The following is a 17,836-nucleotide window of genomic DNA, read 5'->3' on the forward strand; positions in this document are numbered from 1 at the left end:
CAGAGTAAAAGACGACCTCAGTATAATTATTGTGTAGTAGAAAAAAGCTCTAGGATTTTTTGTGTGAGAAGGACATGGTAGTCATTCATCATCATCCCTAACTCATTGCCAGAATCCCATATTTGGAAAATAGTTAGTTGGCAAACTGTCTGCTGACAAATATTAGAATAGTATTGGAGTATATGAATGAGGAAATATTTAGAAAGCTTTGTATTTCCTACACGTGGTCAGAGCTTGATTATGCTACTTAGGTTTACGCCTAAAAAAGTACAGAAAGCTGATAAAGGACCAGGGGAGGGTAACAAATATAATACCATAATCAAGACAGCTTAGGCACAGGGAAAGGCTGGAGAATTTAAAAATGTCCATCTTAGAACATGAAATTAAGATGTATGCTAGTAGAGACTGTAGCATACATGTAGAACTCCCTCCCCATACTGTGCAAATGAATAATTACAACTCTTAAGAACAGTTGCCAAATAATGCCATACGTTGTGGCAAATAAGTCAACTTTTAAAGTGTATATTTTTTGTTTCCATAACTAGGAATCAGCCTATAGGAAAGGTATTAAATGGCAACTCAATGATACGGCTGCACCACCTTCATTAGACTTGAACTTTAGGCTTAAATCATCTGTAACCAGGCTGGAACTGATATGTTTAACAGTAATAAGTACATGTGACTAAAAGTATTTAATGATGTTTGAAAGGAAACAGTGAAATTAGTGATTTTGCAAAACCATATAGAGCAAGAGAAGAAAGTGTACTAAACTGTGTCTTACTTATGGGGGAGAAAGACTGGAAGAGGTGACTGTTAAGTATTTGGATGCTATCTGTCTAGAGTAAGTTTGGTGGTATGGAAACAAAGACAAGGGAGAGAGCAGTACAGGGTAGAAGAGTCACTGGGTCCCTTGTTAGAATAGTGAATAGTAGAGTTGCAAGTATGAAAATGATGAAAAGTTGAAGGGACAGCATAGTCCTCCCCACCCTGACCTATGAAGCAGAAAGAAGGACATTGAATGAGTTACAGAGGTGAAGAATCTAATCTGTGGAAATGAGCTATTTAAGAGGAGCATGTGATATGACTAGATGGAATGAAGAAGAAATTAGGGTGTGTGTGTGTGAGAGATTAAGGAGGCATGGAATGCAAAGGGAGTCAATTGTGGAGTACCTTTATCTGCAACTCTGTCATCAAACACATTCAACAAACCTGTCATCAAACACATTCAACAAACCTTCAAAATACTCACTCCACATCCTCCTCACTTCATCATGGACTGTCATCACTTCCTCCCTTGTCCTCGTCACTGATGTTCCCATTTGTTCTCTTGTCTTGTGCACATTATTTACCTCCTTCCAAAACATCTTTTTTTCTCTCTAAATTTGCCCTCATTTAACTCTTGCCCCCTTCTTCTTGACCTCCTGCCACTTTCCATTAGATATCTTCCATTCATTTGCACTCCTTCCTTGCATGTATCATCCAAATACCTCTCTTTTCTCTTTCACTAATAACTTTACTTCTTCATCCCACCACTCACTATCATTTGTGATCTTCCCACCTCCCACCTTTTTCATGCCACATGTATATCTTGCACATCCCATACCTCACCCACTCCACTCATGTCATTTCCTTTTACCTTTTGCCATTCTGCACCCAATCTCTCCTGGTACTTCCTCACACAAGTCTCCTTTCCAGGTTCACTTACTCTCACCACTCTCATCTCACTAACATTCTCTTTTCTTTTTTGAAAACCTCTACAAATCTTCAGCCTTTCCTCCACAAGATTGTGATCAGATATCCCAGAATGGCCCATATACTCATTTTTTTTTTTTTTTTTTTTTTTTTTTGCTGTCTCCTGCGTTTGCGAGGTAGCGCAAGGAAACAGACGAAAGAAATGGCCCAACCCACCCCCACACACATGTATATACATACGTCCACACACGCAAATATACATACCTACACAGCTTTCCATGGTTTACCCCAGACGCTTCACATGCCTTGATTCAATCCACTGACAGCACTTTCCAGCACATCCATCCTCCTGCGCACAACTCTATCCATAGTCCACGCCTCGCAACCATACAACATTGTTGGAACCACTATTCCTTCAAACATACCCATTTTTGCTTTCCGAGATAATGTTCTCGACTTCCACACATTCTTCAAGGCTCCCAGAATTTTCTCCCCCTCCCCCACCCTATGATCCACTTCCGCTTCCATGGTTCCATCCGCTGCCAGATCCACTCCCAGATATCTAAAACACTTCACTTCCTCCAGTTTTTCTCCATTCAAGCTCACCTCCCAATTGACTTGACCCTCAACCCTACTGTACCTAATAACCTTGCTCTTATTCACATTTACTCTTAACTTTCTTCTTTCACACACTTTACCAAACTCAGTCACCAGCTTCTGCAGTTTCTCACATGAATCAGCCACCAGCGCTGTATCATCAGCGAACAACAACTGACTCACTTCCCAAGCTCTCTCATCCCCAGCAGACTTCATCCTTGCCCCTCTTTCCAAAACTCTTGCATTCACCTCCCTAACAACCCCATCCATATATAAAAAGTGCTCTTATGTGCACATATAATATCAATGTATACATACACATACATACACACACAGACATATCTTTCTTTTTCTTTCAAACTATTCGCCATTTCCCGCATTAGCGAGGTAGCATTAAGAACAGAGAACTGGGCCTTTGAGGGAGATCCTCACCTGGCCCCCTTCTCTGTTCCTTCTTTTTGAAAATTAGAAAAAAAAAAAAATAATGAGAGGGGAGGATTTCCAGCCCCCCGCTCCCTCCCCTTTTAGTCGCCTTCTACGACACGCAGGGAATACGTGGGAAGTATTCTTTCTCCCCTATCCCCAGGGATACACACACACACATATATGCTTTGTCGCTGTCTCCCGCGTTTGCGAGGTAGCGCAAGGAAACAGACGAAAGAAATGGCCCAACCCACCCCCATACACATGTATATGCATACGTCCACACATGCAAATATACATACCTACACAGCATTCCATGGTTTACCACAGACGCTTCACATGCCTTGATTCAATCCACTGACAGCACGTCAACCCTGGTATACCACATCGCTCCAATTCACTCTATTCCTTGCCCTCCTTTCACCCTCCTGCATGTTCAGGCCCCGATCACACAAAATCTTTTTCACTCCATCTTTCCACCTCCAATTTGGTCTCCCTCTTCTCCTCGTTCCCTCCACCTCCGACACATATATTCTCTTGGTCAATCTTTCCTCACTCATTCTCTCCATGTGCCCGAACCATTTCAAAACACCCTCTTCTGCTCTCTCAACCACGCTCTTTTTATTTCCACACATCTCTCTTACCCTTACATTACTTCTCAATCAAACCACCTCACACCACACATTGTCCTCAAACATCTCATTACCAGCACATCCACCCTCCTGCGCACAACTCTATCCATAGCCCACGCCTTGCAACCATACAACATTGTTGGAACCACTATTCCTTCAAACATACCCATTTTTGCTTTCCGAAATAATGTTCTCGACTTCCACACATTCTTCAAGGCTCCCAGGATTATCGCCCCCTCCCCCACCCTATGATCCACTTCCGCTTCCATGGTTCCATCCGCTGCCAGATCCACTCCCAGATATCTAAAACACTACTTCCTCCAGTTTTTCTCCATTCAAACTTACATCCCAATTGACTTGACCCTCAACCCTACTGTACCTAATAATCTTGCTCTTATTCACATTTACTCTTAACTTTCTTCTTTCACACACTTTACCAAACTCAGTCACCAGCTTCTGCAGTTTCTCACATGAATCAGCCACCAGCGCTGTTATCAACAGCGAACAACAACTGACTCACTTCCCAAGCTCTCTCATCCACAACAGACTTCATACTTGCCCCTCTTTCCAAAACTCTTGCATTCACCTCCCTAACAACCCCATCCATAAACAAATTAAACAACCATGGAGACATCACACACCCCTGCCGCAAACCTACATTCACTGAGAACCAATCACTTTCCTCCCTTCCTACACGTACACATGCCTTACATCCTCGATAAAAACTTTTCACTGCTTCTAACTACTTGCCTCCCACACCATATATTCTTAATACCTTCCACAGAGCATCTCTGTCAACTCTGTCATATTCCTTCTCCAGATCCATAAATGCTACATACAAATCCATTTGCTTTTCTAAGTATTTCTCACATACATTCTTCAAAGCAGACACCTGATCCACACATCCTCTACCACTTCTGAAACCACACTGCTCTTCCCCAATCTGATGCTCTGTACATGCCTTCACCCTCTCAATCAATACCCTCCCATATAATTTACCAGGAATACTCAACAAACTTATACCTCTGAAATTTGAGCACTCACTCTTATCCCCTTTGCCTTTGTACAATGGCACTATGCACGCATTCCACCAATCCTCAGGCACCTCACCATACATACATACATTAAATAACCTTACCAACCAGTCAATAATACAGTCACCTGCCTTGCCGGCTTTCATCTTCAGCAAAGCTTTTACTACCTCTTCTCTGTTTACCAAATCATTTTCCCTAACCCTCTCACTTTGTACACCACCTCGACCAAAACACCCTATATCTGCCACTCTATCATCAAACACATTCAACAAACCTTCAAAATACTCACTCCATCTCCTTCTCACATCACCACTACTTGTTATCACCTCCCCATTTGCGCCCTTCACTGAAGTTCCCATTTGCTCCCTTGTTTTACGCACTTTATTTACCTCCTTCCAGAACATCTTTTTATTCTCCCTGAAATTTAATGATACTCTCTCACTCCAACTCTCATTTGCCCTCTTTTTCACCTCTTGCACCTTTCTCTTGACCTCCTGCCTCTTTCTTTTATACATCTCCCACTCATTTGCATTTTTTCCCTGCAAAAATCGTCCAAATGCCTCTCTCTTCTCTTTCACTAATAATCTTACTTCTTCATCCCACCACTCACTACCATTTCTAATCAACCCATATTCATACTTGCTTGCCTTTTTCCATCCCTGTCGTTACCCTGACCCACAGGAAATGGCATCACTTCCCCAGGCTTCAGTGAGGTAGTGCTTGGGAAACAGACAAAAAGGTCACATTCGTTCACACTCATTCTCTAGTTATGATGCATAATGCACTGACCCCCACAGACCTTTCCATGGTTTACTCCATACACTTTACATGCCCTGGCTTAGTCCACTGACAGCATATCGACCCCAGTATACCACATCATTCCAATTCATTTTATCCCTTGTATGTCTCTCACCCTCCTGTATATTCAGGTCCTAATCGTTCAAAATCTTTTTCACTCCACCTTTCCACCTCCAATTTGGTCTCCCGCTTCTTGTTCCTTCTACCTCTGACACATATATCCTGTTTGTCAATCTTTCCTCACTCATTCTTTCCATATGTTTAAACCATTTCAACACACCTTCTTCTGCTATCTTTGGGAGCGATGAAGAAAGTGTGGAAGGAGATAACGTTATCTTGAAGAGTAAAAATGGGTATGTTTGAAGGAATGATAGTTCTAATGATATTATATGGTTGCCAGGCATGGGCTATAGATAGGGTCATACGTAGGAGGATGGATGTGTTGTAAATGAAATGTTTGAGGACAATGTGTGGTGTGAGGTGGTTTGATCGAGTGAGTGATGAAAGGGTAAGAGAGATGTATGGGAATTTAAAGAGTGGGGTTGAGAGTGCAGAAGAGGGTGTGTTGAAACTCAAACGCATAGTGTCTCTTCACACAAGCCTCTTTCCTAAGCTCACTCAGTTTTCTCACCCTCTTTGACCCATTTCATTCCTCTTTTCTGAGAGCTTCCTGAAACCTTCACCTCGCCTCCACCAGATAATGATCATACATCCCACCTTATGCTTATCTCAGCAAATTCACATCTAAGAGTCTCTTTTGAAAGCCTGTCAGTTGGTATGTGATCCAGTAATGTCAAGTTACAGTCTTTCCTACTCGAGTACCTCTTTTTAAGCTAGGTATTCCAGTCATCAGTACTTTTTCAACACGGCTCCACAAGCTGGCTGCCATTTCCTTTCACATTACTGAATATCCCAGAACCCCAGTTATACCCTCAGCTGCCATGTTATACACTTTCACATGCAAGTCACCCATCACCAATACCTGATCTGCATCAAAACTACTTACATGCTCACTCAGCTCATCTGAAAATGCTCACATGCCTTTAGCATTCTTCATATGGCCAAGTGCTTAAGTACTGATAATCAACAGTATTTCATAATTCACTTTCATTTTTACCCATGTTAGTGTGGAGGCTCATTTCCTTACACCTTCACGCATTCCCACAACTTCTATTTCAACAAAATTTTCCCCAGTTTCAGTAGAATTGCTACCCATACTTAGGTTTTCCCTGACACAAACTCATATAACTTTACCCCTTAAACATTCTCATTCTTTTCCCTTACTTTTGAGCTTAGTTTCACTCAGAGTTAGAACATCCAGGTTCCTTTCATCAAACGTACTACTCATCTCTCCCTTCTTTTCATTATGGTTACATCCAAACACATTCAGACACCTTACCTTCAGCCATCGAGGAGGATGACCACTCCTGGTATAGGTTTGACATCTGTTCCAACTATTAGAAATTGAAATAGAAGAAAGGAGGTTTTTCAGCCCCCTTTTCTTGCTCTTAATTGCCATCTATGACATGCAGGAAACATATGGGAATTACTTGACTTGTCAGCAGTGAATGGGTTGAATGTTTTTGTTGTTTCGTGCATCTTTTTTTTTTAAATTCTCTGGTCATATATTGAATATTTGACAGATGCTTAGAGGAAAAGTCCTTGAATGGTTTCTTTGTTTGTTCGTTTTTTTGGAAAATACTTTTACGGATGAATCATGATATATTGCAACTTGATGCACAGAATTTGATGTAGGCTGAGTACCTATGTTACTTCTACCTTGTTATTAATGTGTGTCATAATGGTACAGTGCAAATCCAGCTGGCTGTGCTGTATGCCCAATTCATGTTGCACATGCCACATAGCCAATGCCTCAGTGACTAAACCTCACTGCCCACTGTAGATATCAGTTCCCTACCAGCATTTACTGTGTAAAGGTGTATCTTACCTAATGCTGGAGCTGATAATTTTATACATATTCAAAGAAAATATTGGAAAGACTATGTTACCTTTTCTCAGGGTCCTAATTGGTCTACTTTTCCAAAGACTTATGCGGTAGATTGCTTATGTTTTTTAACATGATTTTCTTTACTAGGTTCTTGATTATTTCATGCTTTAGAAATGAACTATATATTAAGAAGACAAACTGACTGTATGGTTGGCTTACTCCCTGTGGGGTTCGTAGGACTAGGTTGTACTATTTATCAATCATTATTAATGATAGTGTGAAGTATGTTGATGGATTACATATGTTAATGGTAGAAGTGTATGACAATACCCCAAAATATGCTGGTTAGCCAATGTATGCTAGGAAAACATAGTGTATGCTATATAAATTGCCTAAGTTGTGTTTAGATGAGCTACAAAAAAAAAGTGTTTGATATAAAATAAAAGATTTGTTGCCAATTAGAGAAAAAAAATTATTTCACCTAATGTTATCACCTGATTGGTTTCCTAAACACTGATACACTATACATATTATATAATGAAATTGTAAAGTGAAAAACTATTTTTCTCTTAGGAAGTTAAAGAGAACATCATAAAAGGATAATGATACAGTCCAGAAACAGTTGATACAGGTCTCAAGAGGAAATAGAAAACTTTAGTGGGAGCTTATTGATAAGATAGCTTTAAGTGCATATTTCAGGGTTTTGTCGTACTGGTTACACGTCAATTGTTTATGTATATAATTAGTTTATATGGTAAGAACTGTCATTATTTATGATTTATAAATGATATAACTTCATACTATAGAATGTTTTGTGGATACTATTTTCATAATACTCAGTGAACAAACTACCACACATGGGAGCATATGTACTTGCATCCTTTTTTTGTTCCAACATCAGAAATTAGAAGGAGAGGAAGGTTTCCAGCCCCTTATTCACTCCCCGTTCAGTCACTTTTTACAACATGCAGAGAATATGTGGGAAGTATTCTGTTCCCCTTATTTCCAAGGATCTCATTGCCGTTAGCAACGTTCTGCATCACTTAAGGAATACTTGGGAAGTATTGTTTCTTCTAAAAGTTGGAATAGAAGAAAGAGCCAAGTAAAGAGTGCTCATCCTCCATGAAGTCTCAGGCTGGGATGTTTGAATATGTGGCAATGCAAGCTGTATGAGAAGAATGGAGAGATGTCTAGTATGTGAGTTAAGGAACATGGATCTGCAAGGAAAACAAAGCTACAAGGGAAAGGAGAAGAGAAGAATAGTTTGGGAATGTCATGGGATAAAATCAGAGGTTAGTGAGTGAATGAAAGCTAATGAAAGAGTAGCACTGCTGCTGAAGGAGGAGTTTTTGGAATGTCTGAAAGTGTAATGAAGTGATCCTGACTTATATCTGTAAAACTGTAAGTGAATTAAGAGAGGTGGGTCATTATGAGTACTTATGCACAAAGGAAGAGAGGCAAGTGTTTTTGGATGACCATTTCTTCCCTGCAAGTATCATCCAAATGCCTCTTTTCTTATTCACTAACAACCATACTTCATCCCGCCACTCACTACCCTTTCCAATCTGCCCACCTCCCTCCTTTCTCATGCTACATGCATCTTTTGTGCAAGCCATCACTGCTTCCCTAAATACATCCCATTCCTAACCCAGTTCCCTCATTTATCTCTCCTGATACTTCGTCACACAAATCTCCTTTCCAAGCTCACTTTCACCACTCTTTTCTCCCTAACATTCTCTCTTCTTTTTGGAAAACCTCTACGAATCTTCACCTTTGCCTCCACAAGATAGTGATCAGACATTCCTCCAGCTTCCCTTCTCAGCTCATTGACATTCAAAAGTCAATCTTTTACATGCCTATTAGTTAACAAGTAATCCAGTGATGCCCTTTGACCATCTCTCCTACTCACTTATGTATACTTATGTATATCTCTCTCCCTATATCAGGTATTCCCAATTGCCAGACTTTGTTTAAGCACACAAATCCACATGCTCTTCACCATTTCCATTTGCAACACTGAACACCCCATGTACACCAATTATACCCTCAACTACCGCATTACTCACCATTGCATTTAAGTCACCCATCACTATAACCTGGTCTCGTGCATCAAAGCTGCTAATACACTCATTCAGCTGCTTCCAAAACACTTGCCTCTCATGATCTTTCTTCTCATGACCAGGTGCATAGGCACCAATAATCACCCATCTCTATCCATCCACTTTCAGTTTTACCCACAACAATCTAGAATGTACTTTCTTACACTCTATCACATACTACCACACCCCCTGCTTCAGAGTATTGCTACTCCTTCCTTAGCTCTTGTCCTCTCACCAACCCTTGACTTTACTTCCAAGACTTTCCCAAACCACTCTTCCCCTTTACCCTTGAGCTTCATTTCACTCAGGGCCATAACATCTAGGTTTCTTTCTTCAAACATACTACCTTTCTCTCCTTTCTTCTCATCTTGGTTACATCCACACACATTCAGACACCCCAATCTGAGCCCTCGAGGAGGATGAGCATTTTCCACTTGACTTTTTCTTGTTTCCCTTTTTAGAAATTTGAATACAATGAGTGGGTTTCCTGCCCCCTTTAGTTGCCTTCTATGACATGTGGGGAATACATGAGAAGTATTCTTTCTCCCATATCCCCAGGAATAAAAAAGATATGACCTGTATATCTCATTTATAACATCTGGTTCTCCATCCTGCTGCCCTATCATTAACTGCGTAGCTATCATGCCAACCATAGCTGACAGGCTCCATGGCTGGCATTTCGGCTATGGAGCCATTTCATTAAGGAAAGTGATAGAAAAATGTGTGGTATATTCACTAAGAGGTGAGTGATCAATCATCTTTCACTTTATAACATTAATGTTTTACTTAGTGAATGGTATGGTAAATTGTATTTTTTTGTATCCTTTTTCAGTACAGTTCTCACTGTAGGTTCTTAGCTATTGCATGAAGTAAAGTTTATCTGTATGTGCAGGAAATATATAGGGAAAGCCTTACCTAGTCTTTCTCAGTCTCAATCGCTCTACTGTTCAAAAGATTCATCTTATACTTAGTGTATGATACAGTGAATGCTATTCATTTATGTATTTTTCAACTCGATTCTTTTTAGTAGATTCTTAACTACTTCATGCTGTAAGAATGAACTCAAAATTAAGAAAATAACTGAACTGGCTGGTTCATTTTCAGAGAGGCAAGTGATCATTCGTTTTTCAGGTCCAAACAACTCTTACATTGTAAATATCATAGTTTTTTTTTTTGATATATTTTTCTACACAGTTCTCATCAGTTGATTCTTAATCCATGAACCAATAGGTATCTTTGTATTCAGTGAAACAGGATTATTCCATACCCAGCTTTCGCAGTCCCAACATCTCCTCTGTTTAAAATATTTTACCCTTGATGAATTATTTGGAAAATTTTCATTTTTGTTTATTTTTAATCATTGTTCTTTTTCATAGGTGTTTACCAAATGCATGCACTGATGATGACTAATGTTTTGAATAATATTTGGTACGTTATTTCCTTTTTATATATAACGTTTTGAGTATTTATGTGTATTTTTGGCCTATGGAACATAATCCCCCATCTACAAGAGACTAGTGTCACAATATATATCTGAATACACACACACACACACACACACACACACACACACACACACACACACACACACACACACACAAAGATAATGCAAAAGTCATGAGGGAAGTAAAAAGTGAAAAGGATTGCATCAGCATACAAGGCAACCCTAAACAGAGTTCATAGGTGGTCTGAAACATGTTTGATGAAATTCAACCTTAGCAAACATAAGGTAGTGAGGGTGGGTCACATGAAAGATGGCCTCAATATGGTTATTATGTAGCAGGAAGTAAGCTTCACGATTGTGTGTGTGAAAGGGTCTTGGGAGGGGGCATCATTGCTGACCTGTCACCATAGTTCCATGTTATGAGAATAGCACAGGAGATATACTGTTTGCTGGGAGATATCAGAGTAGATGGCAAGTATGTGCATAAAGAAATATTTAGCAAGCTATTCATATCTAGCATAAGGCCAAAGCTAGAATATGCTTCTCGGGTTTGGTCACCATGCCTGAAGAAGCACAAAAAATGTATAGAGAAGGTCCAGAGGAGGATAGCAAAGATGGTACCAGAATTGAATGAGCCAGGCTACAGAGAAAGGCTGGAGACTTTAAATTTACTGAACTGTGGAGGAGGGAAGAGTAAGGGGTGACTTTATCTAACCCAGAAGTTTTAAAAAAAAGATTGATAAAGTGGACAGTACTTTGAGAGATGTAGGGATAAAAGAACCAGAGGATATGACATGAAATTAAGAAAGAAACTTGTAAATATGGAATTAAAGATGTACTTTTATTGTATAATTGTGTGGTTGATGGCTGATACAAATTGACTGAGAACATGGTTAATGCAGAGAGCAAACACAAGTTCAAGAGGTTGTATGACAGTTCAGTGACTGCAGAAGACTTTGTCTGCCTCCCCAGACATTTTCAAAGGTGATATCACACTTGCATTTTAGGACTTTTTCATCTTTCCTTTGGCCTTGATTACCATATGCAGACATCTGGGCATGAATTGGTAAGGTTCCTGAAGTATTCTAGGTCCACATTTTGGGTTCATAGGGTTGTGGTCTGAATCAGGTGAGGTGCTGATGAGATGTTGCAGGACGCTGTTGTCTGCTCCTGTGTTCTGAATGTCTATTGCCTTTAGAAATCTCACGTGTGCCCACATTTTCTTGCTTTACTTGCTTAAAAATGTGAGAGCCATCCATCTTAAAGCACATGTCGAAGACAGACAGCATCCAAAAGTGAAATTCCCGAAATTAATTGACAGCCAGGAAGAGTAAAGAAAGAAAATCCATCCCTCATTATAGTCTGAGGCACATTTAGGTGGGCTGTTTGTGTTCACACCATTAGAAACACTAGTCTCAGTGATCAGATGTATGTTGCTTTTACCCTGTGTTTTGCCTTTGATAGTACATTGATGGGGAGGGGCAATGGTTTTTGTAGACGCTGTAGAAAATGTTCAAGAGATGGGAACCCACATGTGTCTTTCCCAGTATAGTACAAATAGGTAATCAAACACACACCCTTACTTAAGACATAAAGAAGTAGATTCTCATGGTGATAGAGTGTCATGGAGACGAGTTCTTAAAACTTATCTAGGAGAATTTCAGGTACCAGTATGTCATTGAGCACCCCTGGATGAGAGGAGTTGATGCAACATTATTTGTGGTTGATGTCTCTACACGTAGTAACATGGAAATTGAATATGATTAGGTATCATACACCAGTTGGAAAAAACAATCTTGTAGAGCTTGAGTTGGACAACATGATTGATGATGACAGAAAGATCAGACAGGAAGCCAGCAGACTCAAAAGAGTATATGCTGTTGTTGGAACTACACAAAGTTTGGCAATTTCTTAGAGGAAATATGTTGTGAAATGACTCCAATTTCAAAATATAGGCCATTGTCTTGGAAGATTTCATGAAATCTTAATGAAGGTGTTAGATTACAGGGAACTTTAACTGAATAGAGAGGGAAGGTTTGAGAAGAGAACTATACAGTTCAGGAAAAGATACCAAAAAGCAAGAGATCATGGCAATGTACCTTGGAAGAGATATAGGTAGCATAGCAGCCAGCTAGCATTTGACAGGTATAAGAGAGCAAGGAATGAATAAAGCAAAAAAGGATGGAGGAAAGAGAACTTTCCATATATTCATCAAGTGTAAATTGCCAGTTAAAGAGCTCTAATCATGCCGAGAGATTCAGAAGGAAATGCGGTTGAAAATGACAAGAAAATATGCAAAGAACTGAATGATAAGTTCAAAAGTTTTCGATAGTGGAGGATGTTATAGCCCCAACAGCAGTGAGTTAGGGAAGGGGACTTGGAAATTATTTTTTTTCTTTTTTTTTTTTTGCTTTGTCGCTGTCTCCCGCGTTTGCGAGGTAGCGCAAGGAAACAGACGAAAGAAATGGTCCAACCCACCCCCATACACATGTATATACATACGTCCACACACGCAAATATACATACCTACACAGCTTTCCATGGTTTACCCCAGACGCTTCACATGCCTTGATTCAATCCACTGACAGCACGTCAACCCCGGTATACCACATCGCTCCAATTCACTCTATTCCTTGCCCTCCTTTCACCCTCCTGCATGTTCAGGCCCCGATCACACAAAATCTTTTTCACTCCATCTTTCCACCTCCAATTTGGTCTCCCTCTTCTCCTCGTTCCCTCCACCTCCGACACATATATCCTCTTGGTCAATCTTTCCTCACTCATTCTCTCCATGTGACCAAACCATTTCAAAACACCCTCTTCTGCTCTCTCAACCACGCTCTTTTTATTTCCACACATCTCTCTTACCCTTACGTTACTTACTTGATCAAACCACCTCACACCACACATTGTCCTCAAACATCTCATTTCCAGCACATCCATCCTCCTGCGCACAACTCTATCCATAGTCCACGCCTCGCAACCATACAACATTGTTGGAACCACTATTCCCTCAAACATACCCATTTTTGCTTTCCGAGATAATGTTCTCGACTTCCACACATTCTTCAAGGCTCCCAGAATTTTCGCCCCCTCCCCCACCCTATGATCCACTTCCGCTTCCATGTTTCCATCTGCTGGAAATTATGAATTTGTTAGAAAAGACATTAGTAGACTCTTGAAGGGTCTTAATCCTTATAGATTATGAAGTCCTGATGCACTCACCTCTTACACTGAAGAAGTGTTCAGAAACTCATGAGAGGCCACATGAAATATTGAAAATATTTTTGGAAGAGTATATTGTGTCAAGAAAGTTAAAGAAAGCAGATGTCTTGCATTTTTTGAATGATTGGAAAGTTTCGCTACATAATAGACCTTAATCCTTATAGATTATGAAGTCCTGATGCACTCACCTCTTACACTGAAGAAGTGTTCAGAAACTCATGAGAGGCCACATGAAATATTGAAAATATTTTTGGAAGAGTATATTGTGTCAAGAAAGTTAAAGAAAGCAGATGTCTTGCATTTTTTGAATGATTGGAAAGTTTCGCTACATAATAGACCAGTATCCTGACATTTGTGGTTTGTAAAACACAAGATAATTAGAAAGGAAATAGATAATTACTTGCAAAGGAGAAGCTTTTGTGTGGGAGAGACAGTATGGGTTCAGGGAGAGGATGTCATGCCTAACATCTCGAAGACATCCATGAGGGTGTGAGATCCTTTTTCAACAAAAGAGATGGGTGGGTGAATTGTGTGTATTCATCCTGTTAGAAGGCATTTGACACCATATCATGTATGAGGATGGTAAAAAAGCTGGATATGCAGATATTCATAAGGGTGGTGGGACTCCTTCAATGAACAGCAAATTATTTTAGGTGGAGGTAGCAGAGGGGACATGTTAGAGGACTTCTTGAGATGGGTTGTCACCAGTGATATAATGAAGAATTCCATATTAGAACCATTGTTATTTGTGATATGTGTAAATTACTTGCAAAAAGGACTGGACTCTGTTACAGTGAGAGGTTAAAGATTATAATTTTTTCACCATAGAAAAGAGAAGAGTGAGGTGAGACTTGATCATGACCTTCAAGTTTCTCAACCTGTTTGACAATAACAATATTGAAAATTTTTTTCAGTGAAAACATAAAACATTTTTTCATTGAATTGTAACCAGACCCCTTAAGAAGATACTAAGCCAAATCATTTTAGAAAAGAAATGAGTTACCATTTTTGTACTGGATCAAAATAGTGGATGATTAGAGTAAGCTGAGTTGTGTACTGGATCAAAATAGTGGATGATTAGAATAAGCTAAGTTGTGAAACTGAGAATACTGATAGGACACAAAAGTTTAGAAATTCTATAATAGTTGAGGAAATTTAGAGATGGGGGCCCCATGATTGTAGAGCTCCCTTTCCTACTATAGAAATAGATCATTACACATAGACGTACACATTCTGATTACATAAGCAGTTAACTATTTAGTGTGTTCAGAATTACTACAGGGCACATGGCATTCCCTAACATCCTAGATAGGATTTTTTTTTGCAATTTATCTAAGACCATCAAAATTTTTTGTCATTTCCAAGTTTTCACATTTCTCCACTTCTCAGCCGGTAAAGATAGTCACTTATTATGATGCACTGTTAAGAAAATGGGAAACCTCAAATTCCCAGCCATGTGAATCAGTAGCAGGTATCCATATTATTCATATAGTGGCTAATATTTGATTTTAATCTGCCTGTCTATCTAAGTTTTTAAGATTTTTAATATAAAGATGAGGAAAATTTTACATGAGCTGTTCATTGGAGATTCAACAGGTTAGCATAGATTCTTTTAATTTCTGAATTTTGGAGTGAATAATGCCTGTTTAAGGGGAATATCTTTTCATAGTGTGGCCTCATTATATGTATATTTATATTTTTCTGTGTTCATGAACTAAGTAATAAGACATATGTAACTTTCAAGCCAGCTGGGATCTAATACCATTCTTCAGTAAATTACATCCTCCACAAAAAAATAAATCTGATAACCATTTGAAATGAGACCTTCATAGGTTAAGTTATACTTGCAGAACAAAATATATTCTCTTCTTAGTATGGGGGTATTAAGTGTTCAAAGTCAGTTTAACATATTTGCCACCACAGTTACCCAGCAGTAATGAGAGTGGAGGGCTGCAGTTTCCCTCGCTATCCTTGTTTTTCGTGATATTTTCACTGTTTCTTTATATGGTGATTTTTTTGCTCTACCAGTAACTAACTGTGGGTCCTGAGAAGTTGTTCCTGGAGAAAGAGGCCCTTGTTCCTACTTGGAAGCAAGAAAATGTGTCAGTAAAGGAGATTTCAAGACATACTGGCAGGGCCAAGTCCACCAACCAGACACTTGTTTGGGTCTCCATCACATGTCATCCCTACATGAAAAGCTGGGTCTAGTTAACCAAGGTAGACCAGTAAGGGGCCTGTTAACCTGATAGGGATGGGTTATTCAACACTTCACCCTTCATCAGTCATTATCACTCATTCTGATGGTCATGTAGGTCAACCAAACCTATCTTTTTGGGGATAGGGATGACATTTGAAGAAAGGCCAAACAGGTGTCTGGATGATGGACTCAGCTCTGCTAGTGTGTCTTGAAATCTGGCTGGTAGACATATTTACTAGCTTCTAAGCATGATTATTCTAACTGGGACAACTTCACAGAACCCATGATTAGTTACGGGTAGAGGAAAGATATATCTTGGAATATAGAGAACAGAAGTATCACTCAACACATCATTAGTGTGTAAAAGTTGCATTCACCATTCTCAGTGATGTAGGTTAACTGAGTTAACAGATGTATTAAGCTGACTTGAAAGATTCTGCTATTCTGCTTGGCAGACACATGATATCCCCACTATAAGCAGCTATTAGGATTTGATCTGCAAATAAAACCTTATGCATTGAAATCCTTATTTTGAATAGAAAGTCATAATTTTTATTTTCAGTATCCTTTGATGATAATCCTTCATTTAATTTGCTTGTCATTCTTTTCTGACAGTTTGCTTTAGGTGTGATGATAGTAAGAGTGATCAAATGCACCATTTGATATGTGTGCTGCTACTGTTTTTATTGGTTTCAGTCTTTCATAAGAAATGATGTTAGTCGACAATTTCCGGGTGGTGGGCGTGCTGGTCAGTTACCCTCCATGCGTTCTGTGCCTAGTCCTGGTCCCCGCCAGTCACCATACCAAGGCATGGGTCCTCCAACACCTGGGACCAGTGGCCAAGGGGAACCAAGCCCGTATCCTCCCTCATCTCCGCAGCAAGGGCAGCCACCATTAATTTATCAACAACAACAGCAGCAGCAACAACAACAACAACAACAACAACAACAACAACAGCAGCAGCAGCAGCAGCAACAGCAGCAGCAGCAACAGCAGCAGCAGCAGCAGCAGCAGCAGCAGCAGCAACAACAACAACAACAACAACAACAACAACAACAACAACAACAGCAACAACAACAACAGCAGCAACAACAATATCGTCTTCAGCGGACTATGTCAGCTCCTGGGCAGATGGCAGGTAAGATGCTTGACACTTTTTGCCTCTCACTCTTTTACTTAGGTATCTTATGGATGCAAATTAAGGTTTCTGCATTGGTAGAGTTTATGGATATGAAAAAAAAGTTCTCTTCTTGTACTTTTGGGAATCAAAGTTTTGACAACCCAACTTTCTAACAGTGCAGGTACCATTGTAGTAGTATTTCTGCATATTTTCACACAGTTACTCATACATACACCCTCTATATTAATTACTTGATTTTGATTGCAGCTTATATATACTTTTATAAAGAGAAGTAAGCATCTTTCTTTTAAAATCCATGTTTTTCTTGCAGTAGTTAGTTAACATTGGTTTGGTTTGCTGTATTGTAGTTTGGTTGTGGGACACTGGTATATATTCCTCTCAACAGCATGGGGACATCCTCACAAACCTCACAACCTTTTCACCCATCCCAGTTTCTAAGCTACACCTTTTTGGCCCTTCCTCTTTTCCCTCTTGGGTCAGTGTGACCATCCTACTTCTATATCTTATTGTACAACTATTTTTCTGAGATAATCTTTAAAAATCAGGTTAATCTGTTGGTACTCATGATATAAGAATTCAGTGAAAAGATGTGTTCACTAATATATA

At 39.6% G+C, this 17,836-nt stretch overlaps 1 protein-coding gene across 24 annotated transcripts in view; it reads left to right on the forward strand.

Annotated features, from left to right (window-relative positions):
- Positions 1-17,836, forward strand: part of LOC139753727 (uncharacterized) — a 1,039,260-nt gene that overhangs the window by 745,890 nt on the left and 275,534 nt on the right. For all 24 annotated transcript variants that reach the window (XM_071670490.1, XM_071670488.1, XM_071670497.1 and 21 more), the window contains one exon: positions 16,786-17,227. In XM_071670490.1, coding sequence (XP_071526591.1) covers positions 16,786-17,227 — 442 coding nt within the window. The remainder of the gene's footprint in view (positions 1-16,785; positions 17,228-17,836) is intronic.

Source organism: Panulirus ornatus, chromosome 15 (assembly GCF_036320965.1).
Source record: "Panulirus ornatus isolate Po-2019 chromosome 15, ASM3632096v1, whole genome shotgun sequence".
Classification (NCBI taxonomy): domain Eukaryota; kingdom Metazoa; phylum Arthropoda; class Malacostraca; order Decapoda; family Palinuridae; genus Panulirus; species Panulirus ornatus.